The sequence below is a fragment of the Periplaneta americana genome, chromosome 1 (assembly GCF_040183065.1).
Source record: "Periplaneta americana isolate PAMFEO1 chromosome 1, P.americana_PAMFEO1_priV1, whole genome shotgun sequence".
NCBI lineage: Eukaryota > Metazoa > Arthropoda > Insecta > Blattodea > Blattidae > Periplaneta > Periplaneta americana.
Genome location: NC_091117.1, coordinates 203,079,148 through 203,105,089, shown reverse-complemented (window position 1 = coordinate 203,105,089; position 25,942 = coordinate 203,079,148). Strand labels below are relative to the sequence as shown.

The 25,942-nt window shown below is 35.8% G+C and overlaps 1 protein-coding gene and 1 non-coding gene across 3 annotated transcripts; one reads left to right on the top strand and one right to left on the bottom strand.

Moving 5' to 3' along the window:
- Positions 1-1,235: 1,235 nt before the first annotated feature.
- Cdc16 (cell division cycle protein 16) lies at positions 1,236-25,479 on the bottom strand. Of its 2 annotated transcripts, none has more exons than XM_069835845.1 (12): positions 24,817-25,479; positions 24,570-24,722; positions 23,878-24,048; positions 19,976-20,135; positions 19,631-19,856; positions 14,368-14,447; positions 12,240-12,329; positions 11,040-11,196; positions 9,501-9,653; positions 9,080-9,239; positions 6,993-7,185; positions 1,236-5,402 (listed from the first exon to the last, which is right to left on the bottom strand). In XM_069835845.1, exons 1-12 carry the CDS (start codon positions 24,931-24,933, stop codon positions 5,197-5,199), a joined length of 1,866 nt encoding a protein of 621 aa, XP_069691946.1. In that variant the 5' UTR covers positions 24,934-25,479; the 3' UTR covers positions 1,236-5,196. The 2 variants fall into 2 exon arrangements, with proteins under 2 accessions (XP_069691946.1, XP_069691955.1); XM_069835854.1 differs by having other exon boundaries at positions 19,976-20,108.
- TRNAY-AUA (transfer RNA tyrosine (anticodon AUA)) lies at positions 18,352-18,423 on the top strand. Its single transcript has one exon. It is a non-coding gene; the product is annotated as a tRNA-Tyr (tRNA).
- Positions 25,480-25,942: the final 463 nt, after the last annotated feature.

The window sequence follows — 25,942 nt, the reverse complement described above, 5'->3', positions numbered from 1 at the left end:
GCCATTGTATTGGATATTGAATTCTCTTTCTTTTTTAGCAAGTGAAAATATTTGGTAGTTACTTTTGCTTAAATTGAGTGTCATCAAATTTGATGTATTCCATTCATGTAGTTTATTTAGAGTTTTAAGAGCAAACTTTTGAATTTTATCTGTATGTCTGTGAGATCCAGAAGTCGCACAAAACTATACCATCTGCAAATAGTGCTGTTTTCATGTTTGATTCCTCTAATAGGGATCAAACATGAAAACAGTTCAAAAAATATACTCCACTGAAAACTTTTGTTTCCAAGAAATATGCTTCAGCTTGTTTCAAAACAAATTCTTTTAGAGCACAGAATTCACAGAATGCATATTTTTCATATAATGACAGAAACACATACTTTTGACCTCAGATTTTATCTTATATACGTACTGTATTTCAATATTTGATACATTATGTTGCTGAAAGGCAGAAAGCTGGACATTTTGGCTTTATCGTAAAAAGCCAGCCAGACAATCACAAAATACTAAAAAAGCAGGACATGTCCGTTGAAATCCAGATCTCTGATCACCCTACATGGAGACTATGTCGAAAAGGAAAGTGTTGAGCATAAAGCAAAAATATTCCTTGTAAACTTTTGGGACGCCCTTGGTATGTATGTATTTATGTATGTATATGTATTTATTGTCACAAAATTTGTATATCATTCGTTAATGGTGGTCCTGTTACAATTCTGTTTTCCAGGAAACCACCTTAACTACATTTTACGTATTAATAACTATTATTGTATATTCATACTATGTACAATCATTCTACTGGGTGTTCATTTCAAAGTGTGTCATGACGTCACTGTTGTGAGTCAGTGATTTGAAGTGAGTTTCAGCTTTTATGTCAGGGAAGTTGCCTATTAATCAAGGCGTTCAATCTGAACTTGAGAACGTGTACGGTATAACTTGAACGTCGTAGCAACAGATGGCGGTCTGTTCGGTCTGTGTGCTACCATAACCTCTTTCGAACTGTGTTTTGCTCGGCAAGTTGTACATAGGGTATTTGTTATCATTGGTTGCGTACGGCAACATTCCACAACACAAATCAAATGCTCCATGTCCATGTTGACAGTCGAAGTTAATGTCAACAAATACTGTACGTAAGTAATCGTCTTAACCCTCTCCCCACATCCCGACAGTGAGAACAAACTCACCCTAGTACATGTTCCCAAACAGTTCACATTCCTGCCACTACTGGAGTTACTGTACATATCAGTAAATACTCTTCAGAATGAACCCTGTACTTGCTACGCAACTTCTCTGGCACAGAAGTAATATGCCTCTGCAGAAGTGTAGGAAGATTGAATTCTCTAGGCTCATCGACTAGCCACATGACGTCATACAACGAGCCATGACACACTTTGAACTGAACATGCAGTAGTTATTTCTTAAAAAAACTCTTTCTCTTTAATTATTTTCTTATGTATGTATGTATGCGTGTATATATATATATATATATATATGTTTATATCTTAGTTTTCCCTTCCCATTTTTTCCTTACTATATACAAAAATTTTCCAAGTTCCTCAATTTTCTTCTATTTACTGTTCTACATAATTTGCTATATGCTATTTCTACATTTAGTTTTAGTAATGGCTACTGAATAAAAATTTTTCTTGATATATATATCTTTCTCTAAGTCTCCTCTTCTATTTTTTAACCTTCAAATTCCCAATCTACACCACGCCAGTCCCTGTTGTTAACTTTTGTATATTCTTCCTGTCCCCAGATGATTTTAATTTCTTTGTACCTATTAAAGTTTTTAAACTATTTATATTGCTAAACATTTCCTGTCTCACTATCTCATTACTCCTCTCCATTATAATCTTATTTGTCGAATACAGGGGGGAGAGCCATTAATCCTTCCCATTGAAGGCTTTAAGGAACCAACCTGGACAAATATCCAATGTCCCATCGCTACCTTCCCGTGGTACAGCTGTTTGTAAGCATAATTTTACAATATGAAAATGGAATAGTGGAACAGAGAAAAATTCTCTCCGGCACCGGGATTTGAACCCGGGTTTTCAGATCTATGTCTGATGCTCTATCCACTAAGCCACACAGGATTCCCATCCCAATGTCGGATCGAATTCTCTCAGTTTAAGTTCCAACTCTTGGGTTCCCTCTAGTGGCCTACCCTCATGCTCTGCGTCATAGATGTATGACAGTGGCACAATGTCCACACATGTGCAGAGGTGCACTTGTTATGAGTGACTAAGTGGCTGGGATCTGACGGAATGAGCGCCGTCTTAAATCATAAAGTGATTATTTTTCGCATATATATTACGATGTATGGAAGTACATATAATATTTCAGTGATATATATAATATATAAATATATAGAATATATATATAATTTTACAAGCTGAACTAAAAGGAGGGGCTACTCATCAATTAGCACTGGTCAGCTTAATGAGTTAATGACCGAATTTAGTATAATTTTTCTCTATTCAATACCTAATTCCCTCTTTACCCTTTCCTATCCAGTCCTTTGACTGAACTCTTACTTCTTCGAGCCCAATGGTATTACAGTGTTCGAGGCCTAGGGCTTCATTTCCCTTTCCTTCCTCCTCTTTCTACTTTTCTGTTCCTAGTGCCGACCTGCACTAAAATCGTCCTCCAGTGGCTTAAGGAGGGAAAGCTGGTGATCAACAAGATCTCCCAACTAAACAACATTTCATACAAGTTGAGAGGATACGAAGGCATTTCTTTCCCCTTCTACTTGCCCAGAGTCCGTCAGTAACAGAACGGTAGCTGTTACCTCTTATACCTGCACCCTCCCCCCCCACCCCCAAGTTCTACACACAAGAAAATAAAATCTATACTAATAATAAATCTGCAGCCGAAATTTTTCTGGTAATTTTCGATTTTCCAAAAATAATTGGTCCTAACATATATAATTAACCACCCTGAAACCGAAAATAGCTTTTTTGAAATTTTTGTTTGTATGTCTGTCTGTCTGTATGTTTGTTACCTTTTCACGCAATAATGGCTGAACCGATTTCGATGAAAATTGGAATATAAATTAAGTTCCTTGTAACTTAGATTATAGGATATATGGCATTCAAAATACGTTATTTAAAAGGGGGATTATAAGGGGGCCTGAATTAACCCGAATCTGCCTAGCAGTACCGTATGGTACCACAGGTACAATAGTACTTTCCAGTCGCTGTGTTGGCAACAATGATTATTTTTACAATTTCTCACTGTTTAGTTTACTCACTGACATTCCAGTCCTTGTTAGGAAAATAATATTTTGAAGTTATTTGGCTTTGAACAAATGTTGAAGAAATTACAAAAATTCGCCACATGTCAGAAAACCAGGCAGATTAGGGTTAAATAAATCGAAATATCTCGCTTATTATTGATTTTTGTGAAATATGTTACATAACAAACGTTTCTTTAAAAATGATTTCTGATAAGTTTTATTCTCTGAAAAATTTTGATAGGACTGATATTTAATGAGATAAATGAGTTTTAAAATTAAAATAACTGCCATCTAAGGCGGTGTATTAAAATAAAAAACAAATGACTTCGTCTATAAGGGGCCTTGGACACAACAATCGAAAGCTATGAAACATAGCCTACAGACAATGGTTCTGTGTTTGTATGAAGCTAAATTAACCGATTTGTACAATTAATTATTATTTCATCATTGGAAAGTGTAGTTTCTCTAGATGGACATAATGCTATAATGTTATTACAGTAACTTGTGAGTGAATTGAGGACAGGTAAGATTAAAATAGCTTCTTATGCACAGAAAACTTGATAGGTTATTCTGTATATTCATTTCTTGTATTTCTTATAATAATGTTTATGAACATATTCATTTTTATCTCAGAGGATTAACGAACAACGAGAGTGTATTGATTTAGTATGCAGTAATAGTACGTTAGCTTAGCAATCCATTATTTTATAATTCAAATTTTAACTATGCTCAATTGAATCGTGTTAAAATACATATGCAATAAATGCAATGCAAAAAAATTGGGTAATGAGCCAAGCAGATTATGTTGCGTTGTTGTAAAAGTGTTCCTCCTGAGATTCAAGAGCTCCCACAACAAATTAAAAACTTTCTAATTCGAGTACATCCGTTATCAACACACTTTTTCATAATATAATATAAACATAATAATAAATCTGTAGCCAAACTTTTTCTGTTAATTTTCGCTTTTCCAAAAATAATTGGTATTAACAATTAAGAAACATGTTAAAGGAATTGTCATTGCACCAAATGAGTGGTCTCTGGATCAAAATGATCGCATTTTAATATTTTAAATACAATTTAAATTAAGTAACATATTAAACGATTTATCCTTCTATCAAACACGAATGTTCCCTGGATCAAATGTCCTATTTTAATTATGTAATTACTTTATATTTATTTCTAACGGGTGCAGCGGAGCACACAGTACGGCTAGTATTAAATAAAGTACATAAGTGAATATAAAATACAGTGACACAAGTTTGATAATTACATGTTTGTGTATATTTTAGTGTCGTTCTTACAATATTTCCAACTAATAATTAAATTAAGGAATGTTAGTTTGTATTATGAAGTCAGGGGGGGAGTGACACAGTGCGGACTGCCCCATTGTGTATGCTGTAGAGTAGCAACTAGTGGTGAAGAAAACATTTATCTTCTGCTCTCAGTAGCTTTATAATGTGCCAGTTAATATAAATAACAATAAAATTAAATATTAAGGCTTAGTATAGGCCTTCGAAATATGGATTACCGGTAAACATTTTCAATAATAAAATTCTGTCACTGTTGAAAGTCAATTAGTCGAACGTTAGTAAGATGGACTGATGGTAAAGAGTGTGAGTAGAGGGGAAAGCCTATCAACCAAACTGAAATGGGGTTTAGGTTTAGTAGACCCGTCGACCAACAGCAGGTGTGGTCCTCCAGACATTCTGGGGATTGTGTGTGGATAAAGTAGCCAACAAAACATTAAAAATATGGTGTTCACTTAAATCGCTACAACTTGCCATTTAACTCAAGAAATGGATTCGGAACACCTCAAAATCTGTGCTTCAGTGGCTGACCGTGACAATATCTTTGAAAAATATTGGAGTGCAAGAGGTCAAATGACTTTATTGTCAAATGCCTGGCATTATAAAACAACAATAACAACAACATTACTCTCAGATAAATTACAAGAATTTTTACTAGCTAATATCACGTCGAGTTTCTTCAAGAGATGAAGAGTCTTGCATATCCACTTCAAATCTAAGAGCACTACTGGAGGAAGGTGTATCACTGCACCCAGGTGTTGTCACAGAATCCAAACTAACTGCTGAAACCTCTGTTTTGTCCAAGCTTAACTGTGGCATTGGTGATGGAAAGCTGAACGGTGGGACTTGTTTTGGAGCACCTGAAAAAAATCGTACTGGTAAATATGCTCGTCTATACTAATAATAAATCTGTAGCCGAAATTTTTCTGGTAATTTTCGATTTTCCAAAAATAATTGGTCCCAACATGTATAATTAACCATACTGAAACCGAAAATCGCTTTTTTTGAAATTTTTGTTTGTATGTCTGGATGTCTGTTACCTTTTCACACGATAATGGCTAAACCGATTTATATGAAAATTGGAATATAAATTAAGTTCGTTGTAACTTAGATTTTAGGCTATATGGCATTCAAAATACTTTATTTAAAAGGGGGATTATAAGGGGGCTTGAATTAAATAAATCGAAATATCTCCCTTATTATTGCTTTTCGTGAAAAATGTTATATAACAAAAGTTTCTTTAAAAATTATTCGCGATAAGTGCTATTCTAAGAAAAATTTTGATAGGATTGATATTTAATGAGATAAATGAGTTTTACAATTAAAATAATCATTCCACCTATTGGCCTGTAATGAAATGGAAACAAATGACTTCATCTATAAGAGGCCTTGGACAACAACAATCGAAAGCTATTAAACATAGCCTACAGAGAATGTGTCTGTGTTTGTATGAAGTAATATCGAAAGCTAATTATATACAAGACTTTTAAAATAACAATACAATACATTTTCACCGCCACCTCAGATTATAGTGTTGTTGTTCTGCAATAACTCCTATGTGCAAAATATAAAATTTTTGGGTAGGAAGAAAAAACACATTTATTCATTCCATGGCAATGGTGCATAGGAGATCGTGAATTCTTACATTTTCGAAAGAAAGAAATATAATTATAATTATATATCACTATAATATATGCTATATAGCTATCTAAGTTATTTGAAGGGTTCAGAACGATAGTGGGCCAAGCGCCATTTACTGAAGACGTAGAAAACAAGGATTAAAATTAAGTTATTACCATAATTTAACGAAACATATAGCAATTAATATAAAGTACACACATTAAAACTAAAAGATATGTCAATCTTCATTAAACTATGGTTGCATGTAATAACAAATAAACATGTTAAAGGAATTGTCATTGCACCAAATGAGTGGCCTCTGGATCAAAATAATCGCATTTTAATTTTTTTTAAATACAATTTAAATTAAGTAACATATTAAACGATTTATTCTTCTATCAAACACGAATGTTCCCTGGATCAAATGTCCTATTTTAATTATGTAATTACTTTATATTTATTTCTAATGGGTGCAGCGGAGCGCACGGGTACGGCTAGTTTACAAATAATTCATGTCTTAGCATTTTACTTGTAGATACCTAATACTGGAGAAAAATTTGTTCCGGCACCAGGAATCGAATCCAGGACCTCTTAGCTTTGCGCACTGAATGCTCTTTCCATTTGAGCTATGCCAGGACCCGACTCACAGTGCTCGCCTAAATGGGTGCAGAGAATTAGAGTGAAATAAAATGGTAAGATAATATGCAGTGGATCACTTCACATGCAATGATTTTATACATAGCTATGAGCTGCTGGAGAAATTACTATAAAAAGTAATCTGAAATGGCAATATGATGTACATATCTTGACAATTTATAACGACACTATACCTTGATATGGTGGTGTATCTTCTGCCAGCTGTTCAATAACATAGCTTAACATCGTTGTACTGAATGTGTCATCCCGTCGTATACCAAGAGCTTTATGAAATGCATCAACAGCTTCATCGGTGTTGCCAATTATAGCATGTACAAATCCCATAGCCGAATATGTAGAAGGATTTAGCGGTGAAAGGACTAGAGCCTGTAAGATAAAAGATTTCATTTAAATTCGCGGATATTACTACTCATGGCACAATTACAATCAATCAATCTTCTTAATGTATCCAGCCATTTGCTGACAACATAAAGTCCACTATATGAGGCTAAAAAGAATAAATTCCATGTCTCATTGGGTAGGACATTTAAAGACCGAGAATTAAAACGAAAAGGCAACATTAACATGGCACAATTACAATTTCACATATTTTAGTGGATCCCAAATTTTCTCTTTAATAAAGTGACCCTCAATATACTGTAAGCAAAACTGTATACATAACAGTTCAGAAGAAATCACTATTTAGTCAACTACTTTTCAGCATTTTTAATGCTGAAAACGTACATTTCCGAAAATCTCCAAATTATTCCTTGCAACATTATAATACTCTCTTTTCACACTTCGTATAATGAGAAATATAATACATTTATACACTGATGGATCCTTGATCTCCAGAGAACAAGGTGCCGGTGCAGGTGTTACGTGCTGTCTCCTCTCACTTTATAGATCTCTTGGGTATGGAACAAGTTTTGATGGAGAAATCATTGCAATTAGTGAAAGTCTCAGGAATCTTTTATGCCAGATCAATAAATTTAAAAATGCAGTTATATTGTCGGACTCTAAAGCAGCTATTCTATCAATAGTCACTAAACACACACCTTCATCTCAAACAGCAGAAATAACTAAAATGCTCTCTCAATTAATATCACTCAATAAAAGAATTGTATTCCAATGGATACCATCCCATTGTGGAATCCTGGGAAACAAGAATGCGGATGCTTTAGCAAAGAAGGGCAGCACTGCTACTTACAGACCTGTTACTAAATCTACGTATTACTCTGTGAAAAGATTTATTAAATCTACATACTTAGACTTCAACAAACAAAATTTGATAACACATTCTCAAGGGAAAAAATGGAACTCTCTGCATCAAAATCCACAGTTAATTCCCGATTTACCACGAAAATCGTCTGTAGCTGTATTTAGATTGGCAACAGGCCATGATTGTTTGGCCAAACACCTGCATAGAATTGGAATATATCAGTCCCCTAACTGCCCATTGTGCAACTCAAACCAAGAAATGGATTCGGAACACCTCAAAATCTGTGCTTCTGTGGCTGGCCATGATAATATCTTTGAAAAATATTGGAGTGCAAGAGGGCAAATGACTTTATTGTCAAACGCCTGGCATTAGCAAACAACAACAGCATAATGAGAAAGTACAAATATAAAATCTCTACCCCACTCTCCTCATGTACATAATAGTTATCTTTTACTTTTTATTTAACGACGCTATATAAACTACTAGGTTATGTAGCATCAATGGAATTAGTGATAGCGAGATGGGGGCGAAGATTCGCCATAGATTACCTGACATTCGCCTTGCATTTGGGGAAAACCTCGGAAAAAACTCAACCAAATAATCAGTCCAAACAGGAATCAAACCCGCGTCCAAGAGCAACTAGATTAGTAGGTATGCACCTTAGTGAACTTTGCCTACGAACACACTTTTGTTACGTGTATTTTTATATATATTTTATATATTTTTTATATATTTTATATATTTTTTATATTTATATATTTTATATATATATTATTATATATATTATATATTATTATTATATATATATAAGACTTTAAGGGTACTATTCATAGGCATTTCGCTAGCCCGCGCTACGAGCATGTTAAATTAGTCCCGGCTATCGACTGATTACTTGCACAGGATTCATATCGTATCACATCGCTAACAATGGTTTATGAATACCAAAAACGTTAGTTCGCTGATCATCCACTGGAAGACCACGCTAAGAATGTCTATGAATACGACCCTAAAATATGTACAATACATTACATTCGAAAATTTATTATTACTCTTGCTTACCTGACGATGATATTCAAGTGCTTCCTCATATTTCTGCAATTTCCGATACGTGTGACCAAGATTATTTAGAAGCGGTTCCCACTTGTCAGGGAGCACAGGTTCCTTGATTGCCTGCAGGCGAGACAGTGCCTCTGAGAAATGTCGTTCTGCAGCCTCATAACTATAACATCAAAATAACTAACTTGAAAATTGTTTGAAATAAGATTTTAGTCTTTTCATCTCTATGAACTGCTTAGAAAGTAATACTTAGGACTGAAATGAAGAAAATAGGTAAGAATAGAGAGGAAAAGATGGATGATGTCAAGAAAGGGAAGGTTATGTAAGCACAGCAAGGAGGAGAAATGGAATCACACACATTAATGTCATAATTTTAATTTTTAATTGAATTACTGCAACAAATAGTGACGAATTGTAAACTCACTCATGATTCTGGAAGCAAATGACTCCCATCTCATGTATCACAAAAGGATCCTGAGGGGCTATGCTCTGAGACTGTAGAAAAAACTTATCTGCAAGCTTCACGTTGTTGGTCAGTCCACACTCCAGTCCAATGTATAGTAATGGCAAGTGACAACTGCAAAATGAAGAAAAATATAAAGGAGGATATCAAATACAATGATGATATACAATCTCGGCAGTTGCGAGCATTGTTAAATAAAACATAACATTTTAATATTTAATTTTATAAAACAGTTATACTACCAGTTGTTCTGTATGGTTGTGAAACTTGGACTCTCACTTTGAGAGAGGAACAGAGATTAAGGGTGTTTGAGAATAAGGTGCTTAGGAAAATATTTGGGGCTAAGAGGGATGAAGTTACAGGAGAATGGAGAAAGTTACACAACGCAGAGCTGCACGCATTGTATTCTTCACCTGACATAATTAGGAACATTAAATCCAGGTGTTTGAAGTGGGCAGGGCATGTAGCACGTATGGGCGAATCCAGAAATGCATATAGAGTGTTAGTTGGGAGGCCGGCGGGAAAAAGACCTTTGGGGAGGCCGAGACGTAGATGGGAAGATAATATTAAAATGGATTTGAGGGAGGTGGGATATGATGGTAGAGACTGGATTAATCTTGCTCAGGATAGGGATCAATGGCGGGCTTATGTGAGGGCGGCAATGAACCTCCGGGTTCCTTAAAAGCCAGTAAGTAAGTAAGATAAAACACACATGTTAGGTCAATAATACAGTGTTCATTGATTTTATGAAATACCGTAAAGTGGGGATATTTCGGACGCAGGGGTAACATCAAACGGTAATTCAATTTATCATATTTTATGTTGGTAACACCAATGGGTCTTTAAAAATGTGCAGAAACATACAAGCGATACGAACATAGTAAAAAGCGCGGAAAAGATGCTAAGAACTGGTGTTACCAACATAAAATATGATAAATTTAATTACCGTCTGATGTTACCCCTGCGTCCGAAATATCCCCACTTTACGGTACATTAAAGGTGATATGTTACAGTTGTATGAACACATTTTAAAATCAATATTTGGGACTAAGAAGGATGAAGTTACAGAACAATGAAGAAAGTTACACCACGCAGAGCTGCACGCATTGTATTCTTCACCCGACATAATTAGGAACATTAAATCCACACTTTCGAGAAGGGTAGGACATGTAGCACGTATGGGCGAATCCAGAAATGCATAAAGTGTGTTAGTTGGGAGGCCAGAAGGGAAAAGACTTTTGGGGAGGCCGAGACGTAGATGGGAGGATATTAAAATGGATTTGAGGGAGATGGGATACAATGGTAGAGACTGGATTAATCTTGCTCAGGATAGGGACCAATGGCGGGCTTATGTGAGGGCGGCAATGAACCTCGAGTTCTCTAAAAACCATATGTAAGTAATAATAATAATAATAATAATAATAATAATAATAATAATAATAATAATAATAATAATAATAATAATACGCTTATTCAAGTTGAAATACTGGATGCCATTACCCTTTCATGAGTTGCGAAGCCTTGAAATATGCTGCCATGGCTTGATCGTGCTCATTCTCTGCTGCAAAAGAGTGCCCATAGGCAAGCCATGCAGGAGAAAACAGTTTATCAAGTGTTGTTGATTTTCCAAGGTACCGCCGAGCTGGATCGCTTTTACCTGAAATAAACACACATTCCTTGTACACATGTTCACTACATAAATATTATCTATCACTGTGTGTTCAGTATTAATAATTGTATACTTCTAAGTAAATAATATACCAATAACAATGTACACTGAACAATTTATGAGAAAAATACTGATGGTATTATCGCCGCGCTCTCGTGGTTAACATTCGGCAGGTCTTTGAGCGTCCTCGTGCATAACATTCGGCAGGTCCTTGAAATTTAATTGCATTATTGTTTTCAATTTCTCATGTCGCCGCTCCAATCACTCGCCTCAATTTCAATATTGCAACCAATAAGCTGCTTCCATTATTAAATGACATCTACTTGTCTAATCCATGTGGACTAAAACCGATGTTGCAATGTCTTGTGCTGAGGACGAACATTAAGGTATGTGATTAAAAATTATTATTATTATTTTTTTTTAGTAGGTAGGTTATTTTACGACACTTTATCAACATCTCAGGTTATTTAGCGTCTGAACGAGGTGAAGGTGATAATGCCAGTGAAATGAGTCCGGGGTCCAGCACCGAAAGTTACCCAGCATTTGCTCGTATTGGGTTGAGGAAAAACCCCGGAAAAAACCTCAACCAGGTAACTTGCCTCGACCGGGAATCGAACCCGGGCCACCTGGTTTCGCGGGCAGACACACTAGCCGTTACTCCACAGGTGTGGACTTAAAAATTATTATTAAAGAGTTATTATTAAGAGTTAACAATGTCAACGTACTCGTATATGAAATAATAATTATTATAATTATAATAATTATAATAGCCATTTAACAATATAACAAACTAGTGCTTATTCTTATCGAGGATGTAGATCTGACGTGACGCTTAGAGTGAAACCTACAGAGCAACAATCGGTCGGCAAAATTATATTTTAAAAGCATGTTATTGTATGATGCTGACATGTTAACCATGAGAGCGCGGCGATAATATTTAATATGGCATTTAAATTTGAACAGCTTCATACAGCTTATCTGCATTTAAAATATCTCAAAACAAACTGCAAATCCCACAAACTTGAACCTACCTATCACATAATAATAGCAGCCAACAGCATACCAAGATATAGCCATTTCAGGATACAAATCTACCAGTCGATGAGCGAGGTAAAATAATTCTGCAACAAGAATACAACTGATGTAATAATATTCAAAATACGAGACCAACATTACAAATATTAGACTTTTAATTTAATCTCTTTGTACGAGGGTTGATCCCTATGTTGTAGCCCTGACCTATTTCTAGCTGAATTAAAATTTCTATTTTGTGGCATACAAATGACTGACGTGTGTTACGGCTACATGCCAAGTTGCAAGTCGGTACATGTCCGCATTGGCTCGTAGCAGGTGTTCGAGTGGCCGGACGAGGTGAGTCAGTAGAAAAGTGGAGCCTGTCGAGCAAAGAGCTGCAAAAGAAGGCAATATCTTCATCTCAAATTCACCAAGATATTTTTTTTTTTTATCCAATGCCACCAGGTTGTCTTTTCGACATTTCTGGTGTTCTCTCCTGGCTGTGGCTTATTTGTAATCCACTTCTGAGGTTGGGGCGCCTGGAAGGCGGAGTTACATTACCCCGATGATGTGATAGGATGATTATGATAATGTAGTGCCAGGAGAGGTCTTAAATCTAAACTTAACCTAAATTCCAGACCATGGACGAACACAGGAATAATCCCCTTTAAGGAAAATTTCCTGTGCTCTAACCGGGAATCGAACCCGGAACCTCATGAACTATAGCCAGAAGCTCTGACCACTAGACCATGAGGCTGGTCATTCACCAAGATATGACAGGTACCTTGGGAGAATCTACTGTATCTTACGGCATAGTAAAAAGATAATGTCGAATTTTTAAATATGGGAAAACAATGTGTGAAAATGAACATGGTAGCGTCCTTCGAGAACTATCACAACACCAGAAAATATCAATAAAGTGCATGATTTAGTGCTGCAAGATCGACGAGTCACTATCAGGGATATAGTAAAGGAAATAGGCTTCTCATACCATAGTGTGCACAACATTTTGGTACCATAAATGAATTGCTCATGAAAAAGGTGGATGCCTTGAATGTTGACATGGAAATAAAAACGACAAAAAGCAGTGTTCTGTGAGTAGCATTTAACTAATTTTAGAACAAAAAAAAAAAAACATGACTATGGATGAGACATCAGTTCACCACTACGACCCTGAAACCAAAATACAAAGTAAGGAGTGGATACATAAGGGTTCATCGGCCCCTAAAAAATTCAAGGGCAGCCATCAGCAGGCAAGTTTTGCTCTGTTTTTTGGGATGCCCAAGGTGTTATTTTGACAGATTATTTTCAGAAAGGAGCCACAATAACAGGCCTTTATTATTCAAATTTAATTGAAAAATTGTGGGATACTATCAAGGAGAAACATCACGGCAAGTTGAGGCGAAACATCTTTTCAACCAAGACAATGCTCCAAGTCACAAGTCCTTAGTTGCAATGACTGCAATTTCAACAGCAAGATTTTGCTGGACCATCCATCCTATCCACCACTTCTGGCACCCAGCAACTTCAGGCTATTCCCAAAACTCAAAGAACACCAGCATGGGAAGAAATTTTCATCCAATAAAGAAGTCCGTAAACCAGTGGTTTGCAGAGGTTGGACAACCCTTCTTCCAGGGAGCTGTGGAAATGCTGGAGCATCGCTGGGAGAAGTGCATCAATCCACTAGGGGACTATGTGGAAAAATGAACTTCTTTTTTTTTTATTATAGGGATCAACCCTCATATCAATGACTGTACTCATGTCTGCTGTGTAACTTGCTGAAATTATTTAAATTCAAACTTTTAAATCCATCAATTTAAGCCAGTGTTCTTTAATCTGTGAGTTGCCAAGGTTTCTAATTGGGTTGTGAACATCTTGATCTGAAAAAAAATACCACACATAAGAGAAATGTGTGTAGAAACTAAAAAGGAGGCAGAAAATATGAAAGATTGGAGAATGCTAGGTTTGCAGTGAAAGACCTGCCCATGGGCAGAACACTATGAATGAGTGAGTGACCAAACAAGAATCTGAGATGAATTACCAGTGCTTTTACCTAGTAGGAATTCGTAGTATCTAGCCATTTATTTAATTTTTATTTTATAATTACAATATTTCTATTGTGTCGATTAAAAATATGTTACTTACTATTAACTTTCTTGAGTTCTACAAGGCAACTGATGTGAACTGGCAGACAACCACTATGGTACGGATCCTTCTTCAGCACACTACAAAATATTACAATAGATCATTTAAAATAAAAATGCATATTAAGTACCAAAAAATTGCTTTTTGTCATTACAAAGAAAAAAGCAAGGATTGTAGCATGTATTTATAAATTTAAATTAGTACAATGGCTTGCACCTCTGCACTAGAAAACAAGTAACCAATTAATGCTCTTCACAGGTTTAAATAAATGTTTCAATTAAATAGAGATTATATACATAAACTATTTGAGTTCCATCTGTAACTTATCCAACATTAATTTATTAAAATACAAAATATTATCACATATTATAAAAGGACGCACATTTTCGACTTATATAAAAGTCATCTTCAGGTCAAATAGAATCGTTTAAAAACACAATGCTATGGCAGGTTATATTTTACATTTTACGTGTTGGCTATGTATGCTTTATACATCTTAACAGTATATGTCATGATGAGCTTAACATGTATACATGTTGAAGCACTGATAAAATTGAAAATAACTTTTAAAAAATTAAAATTATAGTGAAACTGTAGCTGAACATTTTAAATATACAATACATATAATGCAGATGAATAATAATAAAGTACAAATTTTAAATTAAAAATTGAAATATAAGTGCATTTTCTCTTGTAAAATATGCTACATAATTGTATGTTTACATCATATGGTTATGCATTAATCAAAGCTTGTAGCACAAACGAATGAGTGACGTAAAAATGTTTATGCTCGACCATGCCGAAATGTAGTAATTATACACCTGCTAGTAGCCCTTTAATGCACCTCATTAAAGTACACCTATTCATTATAGTTCAGTTGTTCAGCCAATGAAAAATCACCTTTGTACTGATTGTACCATTATAAAACCGCAAGTATCGATTATTCTCGGATATGCAATCAAAAGACAATTAGCGAAAAGTCACGGAGGCTGGAAATCCAATACTGTCGCAGAAGGTTATGTTCTATTACTATAATAATTAGCGTTAATTGTAAATACTATTCAAATAAATTCAATTTGTCATCTCGTTTTTCAATTCTAAATCAATTTCCAGGTTATATCAAGCCTAATCTTCATGTTATTCACTAGATTATATCAAGGTCAATGACATTCGTGTTTCGGAAAAAATCAATACTTTCGCGTCTGTGCACATCTCACAATTCAGGTCAGTTCCACTCCTCACATAACCATAACATGAATAATTCTGAATAATTTCAAGTTAGAAATATGGTCGAGCATAAGAAGTCGTATGAAACTTGCCTATAATGGTAATTAAGACGCTTGTATGAAAATTAGGAAACTCGCTTGCGCTAGTTTAATAAACAAACATACTCGTGCCTTAATTACTACCATTATAGGCTCGTTGCATAATGTACTATTATAAATTTTTGTTCCATCAGAAGACCTACACCCCAACTCTGGCTACTAGCAACAGGCATCTATAATGAACACCGATCAAAATACCCCTCATTTTTCGTGAAAAACAACTGAATAGACTACAGTGGACTATAGTGGACTTTATGTTGTCAGCAAACAGCTGGATACATTAAGAAGATTGATTGATTGATTTGTTCCAACAGAAGACTGAAGCAGGTTTAATCACACACTGTTCATTTATGTCAACAAAGATAGATGGAGTATATTTTCTGACACTAATTTAGCATTATTTTTATAGCTTTATTAACTGGATTTTGTTCACAGATCTATTTTGGAAGTGTTCTATTTAAGGTAAGTAATTTTTGGCTTTTCATGCTCCCCTGCACTACACTGGTTTCATTATTTTCAGTGATTCACAATGAGTAGAGGCCGCGAGAAATTCTGGAGGGATAAATGAAGAAGTCACAGAGAAAATAAAATTTCATAGTAAATTTGCCTCGCAAGTAAATGGGAGTACTGGCACAGTGACAAATCACAATTCCTTGGGTTTATCAAATTTACTGATGATAAAGATATAGAGAGTACGTAGTTTCTGTTCTATAGGCCACTACTGGCCACAATATTTTCATTTCTATTACCTCCTATCTCAATGTCCATAACCTTTCATGGGGAAAGACTGTTGTTCTGTATGTACCGATAGTACACCATCAATGTCACGGAAATATAAAGTCTTTACTGCCAGAGTTTTGATTGAAAATTCAGCCATCATAAAAATTCAGTCTTCTTGCACAGAGAGGCATTAGTTGCGAAAGCTTATGGTGAAGAGCTTACAGTTGATTTTTACCAGGTTATGAAAATGCTAAACACAAGTATAGGATTTTTCAACAGTTATGCTAGAAAATGAGTGCAGTTCACACCTCACTAACATTACACACAGAAGTAGAGTGGTTATCATGAGTTGGGTATCGAACTCAAAGAAGAAGTACCGGTAGTGAAAAATTATTTTAAGGAAGAAAATCAAGACACATTCATGTTTACAACTGTTGTATATGCCAGATATTTTTAACATACTAAGCTAATTGAATTGAATGTTTCAACATAGGGGCAACAGTAAAAAATAATTTTTTTCAACCAATAAAATCAAACGTTTTAAGACAAAGCTTGGTTCTTGGTGGTATGCAGCTCAGAAAGGAGACATTAATTTTTCCATCTCTTTTTAATCTGGCAGAAAATAAAGACCTGGGAAAGCTGAAAGATCTCATTCTTGATCATTTATCAAGACTGGAAGATGCAACAGTGTTTTTATCTTTCCACCGACAATCTTGATTGGATTGTATCACATTTGATTTGGCAGACAGTGTGGAGAAATCAGATACAGAACTATTCTCATTCACTTAGTGTGAGACTATCATTATTAGGAGGCGGATTCATATGCACAAAAATGCCAAGCAAGGACAAACACAATAACGTTCTACGCAAAAGAAGACAACTTTTGACTAAAATGTAACAATGTACACATTGTGTTTAATAAATCTTATTATTATAAGAATACTTGAGATACCATGAGTTGGTAAATTTGCATGTCCTTCAACCCACTTCTGGCACACTTCGTTCGGCATTGTTGATAAAACTAATTCAAAATTGATTATTTTCTTGCAGCTAAAATACAATCCACTTTACACACTATCGAATTTTCTCTGACTTATCACCACGTTGGCATGTAGAAGACAGAATAATGCATTATTGCATATATGCAGAGTGAGTCAGCCAGGGCTACACCGACATCAGCGAACAGTCGTATCTGTAATAAGTCCTGCGCCATCGCAGTGATCAGACCTTTTGCTCGCATATGTTTCGTGTTTAGTTACGTAAACACGTTCACACAGTGAAGGTGCAGCTGTATACCGTAAATTTATGCTATCATTGCATAAATGCATTTCAAGTTATTTGTAAACAAAGGTCAACATCTTCTCAGTAAGAACACGCTTCACACATGTTCGTTTCTTATCCAATACTGATCCAGTTGTTCGAAATTTAGCTAAATCGTAAAGCATTCTTTAGAAGTACGATGAAAGAGTAATGGAACGGAGAAAAACTCTCTCCGGCACCTGGATTTGAACCCGGGTTTTCAGCTCTATGTGCTGATGCTTTACCCACTAAGCCACACCGGATACCCATCCCGGTGTTGGACAGAAATCGTCTCAGTTTAAGTTCCAACTCTTGGGTTCCCTCCAGTGGCCGCCCTCTGCACTACGTCATAGATGTCTATGAATGTAGGACTGAAGAATATCTGCATGGAAATATCACATGTACTTTGGTACATTAAAATAATATATATGATATGCGTAAATCACTTCGTGATTTAAGACGGCGCTTATTCCGTCGGATCCCGGCCAACTAGTCACTCATAACGAGTGCACCTCAGCACGTGTGGACTTCAGTCCTACGTTCATAGGCATCTATGACGTAGTGCAGAGAGCAGCCACTAGAGGGAACCCAAGAGTTGGAACTTAAACTGAGACGATTCTGTCCGACACCAGGATGGGTATCCGGTGTGGCTTAGTGGATAAAGCATCAGCACATAGAGCTGAAAACCCGGGTTCAAATCCCGGTGCCGGAAAGAATTTTTCTCCGTTCCATTACTCTTTCATCGTATGATGACGCAGAATATCTGCATGGAAATATCATATGTACTTCAGTACATTAAAATAATATATATTCTTTAGAAGGCTCTGGTGAATCAAGAAATGACTGACGGAAGTTTGTTACAACTGTTCTCCAAGATTCGTATTTCACAAAGTTGTCATAAATAAACACTTGTTGTTCAAGACTGTATTTCATAATGGACACTTTAGCCTACTCTAATAGTAATATACGTTACAAGAGCGGTATGTTGACGTTTTCATGGTCGAGGAAAAGATTGAAAAACCCTGAAAGACGAATTTCTAATTAGTTGCAATGAAATCTCCATGTTGGTTTCTGTTTAATGACGGCAACTTCGGAAAACCAAAATATCTTTCTTCAACATTGTTGCTATAAAATGTTTTCTGTGTTTACTATACTCCAGCAGGCAGTGATATACGTCTGTCTTTTTTTTTCCCCCAGTCTATAAATGCGAACTTAAAACAAACGGTAAGGTTATGTAATGATTTATTTTTCATTTTAATATTTTAACAATATTATTTATATAACATATTGCAGTAATAACATCAGCATCTGGAATCTTGTTGATTTTTTCACGGCTTCCTTAATGTTGCTTGTATCAGGAATGCAATAAGTTTCGTGGAGTAGTAGATTTTACTTAATTTTTGCAAATATTTAAAAACAATAATTAACATTGCAATTTAGGTGAAATTGCAGTGGTAAGTTTCCAATTTATAATTATTACTATGTTAAACGTCTCTAAAAAATAATATGTTAAAAGCCTAAAGCAGTAAAATGAATGTCGCGCTTAAGTGGTAAGAAGAGGGAAATTGTTATGCGTGTTACGTTGCGAATACTGAATGTGGTATTCCACACTTACCGCGTATTGGTTCTGTGCGGAAGACAAGCAAATACGCACGATCTCGCACAAATGTAAGATATACAGCTGCACCCTCACTATGTGAATGTGTTTCCATTATTATTCTGGTATTTTATTTTTGTTCATTCTCAAGAAGCGTAGAATCTAATTTTTACATAAATTTTTAACAAACCAACATATTTATTTCTTTTTTACTAACGTACGTAAATAATTCATAATTATTTTAAAACGTAATAATAAAGCCAATGCAACAGAGATCTTCTTTTGAAATGCTTGACCAATACAGAAGAATTGAATTACTCACTCCTCAGTGATATGACTACACTGCTGGTAGTTGCAGTTGTAGTAGTGGCGTTCAGCTTGTGCTACCGCTAGATCTAGATTCGCAGCTAAGGCAGGTGGAGGGGGAGGCAGGGACTCGCTAGGAGCATGATACTTCTTCAACTTGCTCTCATACAGCAGTCGCAGTAGTTGCTCCTCTGAGCCAACACATTGTTGCGAAATTGGCAGAGATTCCAGCAACTCATTTTCTACAACAGTCACAAGTCGTCAACTCAGTGAGAATGCACAAAAGTAACCAGTTTAAATTACCATTAGGCATCAAACTGTCATTTTTCTGGGCTTTCTTCAGGTATACACACATGCCAACCTTCTTGTGCAGACAACATCTGATGCTGGACAAGTGCTTCGAAAGCTTCGTAACAATGAACATCACAGCGCAAAGCTTGTTTGTAACAGTCTGCGGCCAAACCTCTGTTGTCCATCGCTTCATATACTCGTCCCTTCAAGAAGAGAACAGAGCTGGTTAGCTGGAAAAAAAAAGAAAATACATAAAGACAAACAGTGAGATAAAAGTCTGAATATAAAAAGGTTCTTCACTAATATTAAAGATATTTTACTAATTTGTCCTACAGAATAATATCTGTAATATTGACAATTAATATTTGAGGAGAAAAATTCGCTCCGGCGCTGGGGATCGAACCTGGGTCCTTGGTTCTATGTACCAAGCACTCTGACCACTGAGCTACGCTGAATTCAATCCACAGCACTGGACCGAACCTTCCTGCTTGAATTTTTCCCTTTTGGCCTGACTCCAAGTTAGGCATATATGTTGACGTATATGTCCAATGTCAACTGCCATTATATTAGGAGCGCACTCAGCTGAGTGACTTGTTTGGCTGGGATTCCGCAGTTAAGTGCACAGTATTCTGTACAGAAATATGCACTGCTAGCTATGAGAATATTAAAGATATTTTATTAATTTGTCCTACAGAATAATATCTGTAATATTGACAATTACTATTTGAGGAGAAAAATTCGCTCCGGCGCCGGGGATCGAATCCGGGTCCTTGGTTCTACATACCAAGCGCTCTGACCAGTGAGCTACGCCGAATTCACTAATGTTCATGTGTATCTACTAGAAAGCTGCAGAATAGGGCTTTCAACCGGTTTTCATTCGACCGGTTAGAGAGCATCTATTAAGGTAGACCATCCAACTGAATGTTCGAATTTCAACCAGTTGCCCCTGATGTTTTGCAGGCTAGACAGAACACTGACATTTTCTGAGTACACAAACAGAGTAACAATTGAAGGAAATTTACCATGTGTAACTTTAAAAAAAGTATTTGTTTAACATAGGCCTACGATTGATTGCCTACTTTATTACACTTACCTTCATAACATGTGTAGGTGAACAAATGGACATCAGTAACAAAGGAAATAAGTGTATTGCATAATATGAAATCTGGTGTGTAAAGAAATGCAAGACTAGAATAAATTACAATTACTCACTAAATAGAAGAGAAAAGAAGTACATACATTCTATTATAACGTTTACACTTTAAACTCAAAATGCATACCTCTAAAACAGTAGTTGTTAATGCCTTTTAATTACTCTAAGTAGATGCATACTTACTTACTTACTTACTTACTTACTTACTTACTGGCTTTTAATGAACCCGAAGGTTCATTGCCGCCCTCATATAAGCCCGCCATCGGTCCCTATCCTGAGCAAGATTAATCCAGTCTCTATCATCATATCCCACTTCCCTTAAATCCATTTTAATATTATCTTCCCATCTACATCTCGGCCTCCTCAAAAGTCTTTTTCCCTCTGGCCGCCCAACTGAAACTCTATATGCATTTCTGGATTCATCCATACGTGCTACATGTCCTGCCCATCTCAAACGTCTGGATTTAATGTTCCTAATTATGCCAGGTGAAGAATACAATGCGTGCAGTTCACTTTCTCCATTCTCCTGTAACTTCATCCCTCTTAGCCCCAAATATTTTCCTAACCACCTTATTCTCAAACACCCTTAACCTATGTTCCTCTCTCAAAGTGAGAGTCCAAGTTTCACAACCATAAAGAACAACCAGTAATGTAACTGTTTTATAAATTCTAACTTTCAGATTTTTTGACAGCAGACTGGATGATAAAAGCTTCTCAACTGAATAATAACAGGCATTGCCCATATTTATTCTATGTTTAATTTCCTCCCGAGTATCATTTATATTTGTTACTGTTGCTCCAAGATATTTGAAATTTCCACCTCTTCAAAAGATAAATTTCCAATTTTTATATTTTCATTTCGTATAATATTCTCGTCACGAGACATAATAAGCAGATGCATTATTCCATTAATAAATCACTTGTAACAAGATATGTTTTTCTTTTGACGATACCAACTGTAATGAATGAATGGGATCAACCAATCAATCAATGAACAATCAGTGAATCATTGAACCAATTATGAATTTGTGGAGTTCGTATTCCACTGAACACGTACAATGGAACATCTTAATGACGTACAAGTCGCAAGAGCAATCACTTTGATCCAGAAAGGGTGGACTTTTCTTTGTGTTGCCAAGGACTTCAATGTCGCCCCACCTGTCATTTATCAGTTATGCAATCTTCAGATTTGTTTCTCTATGTCTTAATCATGGTCAGTATGCAAAGCTCTTCCGTCTCATGGAGTGTCTCAGGTTCGGTTTAACGAATATTCGAATTGTTTCTCACTCTATGTGGGTGGTGGCAAAGGCAGACCACATTGAGCCATGCAGGAGTTTTAAGAGTCCTTGCAAGGACGCGATTATTATCGTATAGGTCAACTATTAATTGATAATTATTCTCTCACTACAATCAATCAATCAGTCACTCAATCAATCAAGATTGCGAGTTCAATCCCAGTTCATTATTTTTTTTGCCTGTATTCGAGATAAATTTTCCACTTCATCTCATAGACGACGTTTTTTGTTAATGTATTTAAAGATAATATTTTGCGAAAAGTTAATTAATCTTAATGTTTAATTCTTTAGTGTTTATTATGAAAAATATCAGATTTCTTTTATATGATCTAATGGAATGTTTGATATGCTAGCAGTTTGGGAAAGAAAAGTCCTGAGAAAGATATATGGTCCCCATTTTGAAAATGGTCAGTTTAGAAGTAGAACAAATAAAGAACTAATGGAACTGTATGGAGAACCGAGTATAGTTTCCTTCATTAAGAAAGGCAGACTTAGATGGTTGGGACATCTTGAACGTATGCCAGAAGGCCGATTACCTAAACGGGCATTATATGGACACCCAGGAGAATTAAGGAAGAGAGGAAGACCAAGGTTGAGGTGGCTTCAGGATATGGAGGATGATCTGCGGAGAGTTGGATGCAAGAGATGGAGACAACTGGCTCAAGATAGAGATGAATGGTTTCTACTGATTAAGGAAGCCTAGGCCCTTCATGGGCTGTCGTGCTAATAATGAATGAATGAATGGAATGTTTGAATAACATTTAAAAACAGTGAACCTATAATCTTACGTTATATTTGTCGCTAGATGGCAGCAGAACTTTATGATCATTTATGAAATGGTGGAGCTCAGAGAGAGGTCTGTAGTTTTAGCTCTTCTGAGGACAGGGTTTTCGACAATTGAGACTCATTTTTCGTAATAAACACTAAAGAATTAAATATTAAGATTAATTAACTTTTCGCAAAATATTCTCTTTACACACATTAACCATAAACGTTGTCTATGAGATGAAGTGGAAAATTTATTTCGAACATAGGAAAAAAAAAAATGTAATGAACTGGAACTGAACTCGCAATCTTCAGATTTGTTTCTCTATGCCTTAATCAGCTACGCTAAACTTTCACATTTAAGAATGCAGCTGCTATATAGGCCTATCATACTATTAAATGTTTACAGATATACTAATTAAATGTGATGTGTGTATTTCTTAATGTAAGTGATTAAAATGAGATAATTTGAAGGTCAATCAATTAAATTCAATCATTTCGTTCTCCAGAATAATGTAATAAAGTTAGGGACGGAGGGAAAGGGTTTAAATAACACATTATTATTTTCCGTATGGTATGAACTCATCGAGATGGTGTAGATGTGCCCAAGAGATACTTCGAAAATAGGCTATTATGCACTACATCTTTTTTGGAGCAACTGTACATATCTCTTAGCATATGAATATTACTGTAAGTACTTGTTAATCTACATTCTTATTAAAAATATGAAATTAATTATACCAAATGCATTTAACATACATTAGGTGTAGTGTCGTCCAAACTCATTGGGGTAGAAGAATCAAAACTAGTACATGTGTTAGGAAACAAACTTCCCTCCTGTTCCACGTCAGTAAGCACCTGCAATGCCTCTGACAGCTCTCGGGCTTCAAGCAAACAACGAACTGCCAGGTAATGACAAAGCATGTGTGTCTGGAAAGAATATGAATATGAATACATAGAAAAATATGATTGCAACAACTTTATTCCTGGAATAATGTCACATATATACAAAGAAAATCAAACATATTACTTAATGTGAAATAAATATGTATATTGATACACTAACTGGTAAAGTCATAAGCAGGTAGACTTACAAGATTTTTAGAATGACAATGAGGAACACTCAGTAAATGACTATTTAAACTTCGGTATCTCCCCTCACTTCACATTGGAGATTGAAACCTTTTCACATTCCTCGGCTTCACGTCACACAGATACCTCAACTACCCCACTTGACACATACCTCGGCCCCATGTAACTTAGCTATCCCCTTCATTTAACCCATAACAAAACGCAAATCAAGACTTCCATCCTGTGTGTGGTGTGGGAAGATATCGAAGATTGGCCTCATTTTACACTATAAAAACTTAAATGCTGGAAAAACACAAATATAAAAAAATAATAAACCTGTAAAACAGGAGTAGACCAATATATAAATATTTCAGTCTCACCTTCTCTAAGCCCCTGCTGCGGATTAGATGTGCAGCTCGGTGATATTGCTTCATAAGAAACATACACTGTGCTAACCAATAAACATCTCTTGCTTCTCCATTACTTAAAGAAACCACTTTGTCCGCCCAGAATAACGCAGCATTGTAAAGATGCTGTTTGAAAAGTGAGAAAAAGTACGTTACAATCTTCGATCTTACCATTTCATTACACAACAATACATCGTATTCGACAACTTACAACACTTACCAAATCAATGTACGACTTAACGAGTTTGCGATATTTTTCTACATTGATATTTTGCTCTGACAAAGCCTTCGTTTCACAAACTCCCTCCATGTTCAAACGTTGCAATGTAACCAACATTTGAAATTTTACGTAAAACTTTCTACCTCATTCGTTTTCTTCAGAGTTCAATTTACTGTAATGCAATTAAAAAGAGGAAAGTTCAAGTGATTGTATTGTAATTATGGTCCAGGAAAAATATTCGTCTTTTATGAAAATATTACTATTGTGCTTCGCTGAAGTACAGCGCCTCAAACTTCATCTAAAAAAAATCCCTTACAATTTCGACGATTTTCACTTCCAAAAGCATCTTCCCGTGAGTTAGTTTAGCCGAAAAGTCGAAAGAGTTTATAAATTTGAAAACGTGTATAGTGATCAACTTGATTAAATATTATACTATTTATTTTTGTTACCGGTACGTCGTTTGTAATATTAGAGGTTAGGAACAGTGTTGTCACGTCGTTTGTAATATTAGAGGTTAGGAACAGCGTTGTCAGCTTCAGTCAGTGAAATTCTTTTGTAATAATTGTAATTTATGTTTTATTTGATGACGCTAAAAACTGCGGACTGCCGAGGTTTTATCAGCGTCGCCGCTGTGCCGGAATTTTGTCCCGCAGGAGTTCTTTTACAAGCCAGTAAATCTACAGACATGAGTCTGTCGCATTTAAGCACACTTAAATGATATCGACCTCAGCCGGGATCGAACCCGCAACCTTGAGCACAGAAGGCCGTCACTCTACCGACTGCGCCACCCAGACCGACTGAAATGCTTTTGCATTACTGAAAATAAAAAAGTCGCTGTTGAAAGAAACAACAAGCATGTCGTTCTTAAATTGCAATAATTTTTTATTAACTAATATTAGATTAAACACTATCAGATATGACAATCCACAAATTATGCAAATCTGGCTTTCAGGTAGAAGCTCCCTGTGAAGCAAGCTTGAATAATTTCAAGGGAAAAATTGTTCCTGGGCCGGGCATCGATCCTGGGACCCTTCACTTAGCGCATGAATGCTTTACCGACTGGGTTACCCCAGGCCTTGAAATTATTCAATCCACAAATTGTCAGGAACGGTTTTCTAGTTAGCCA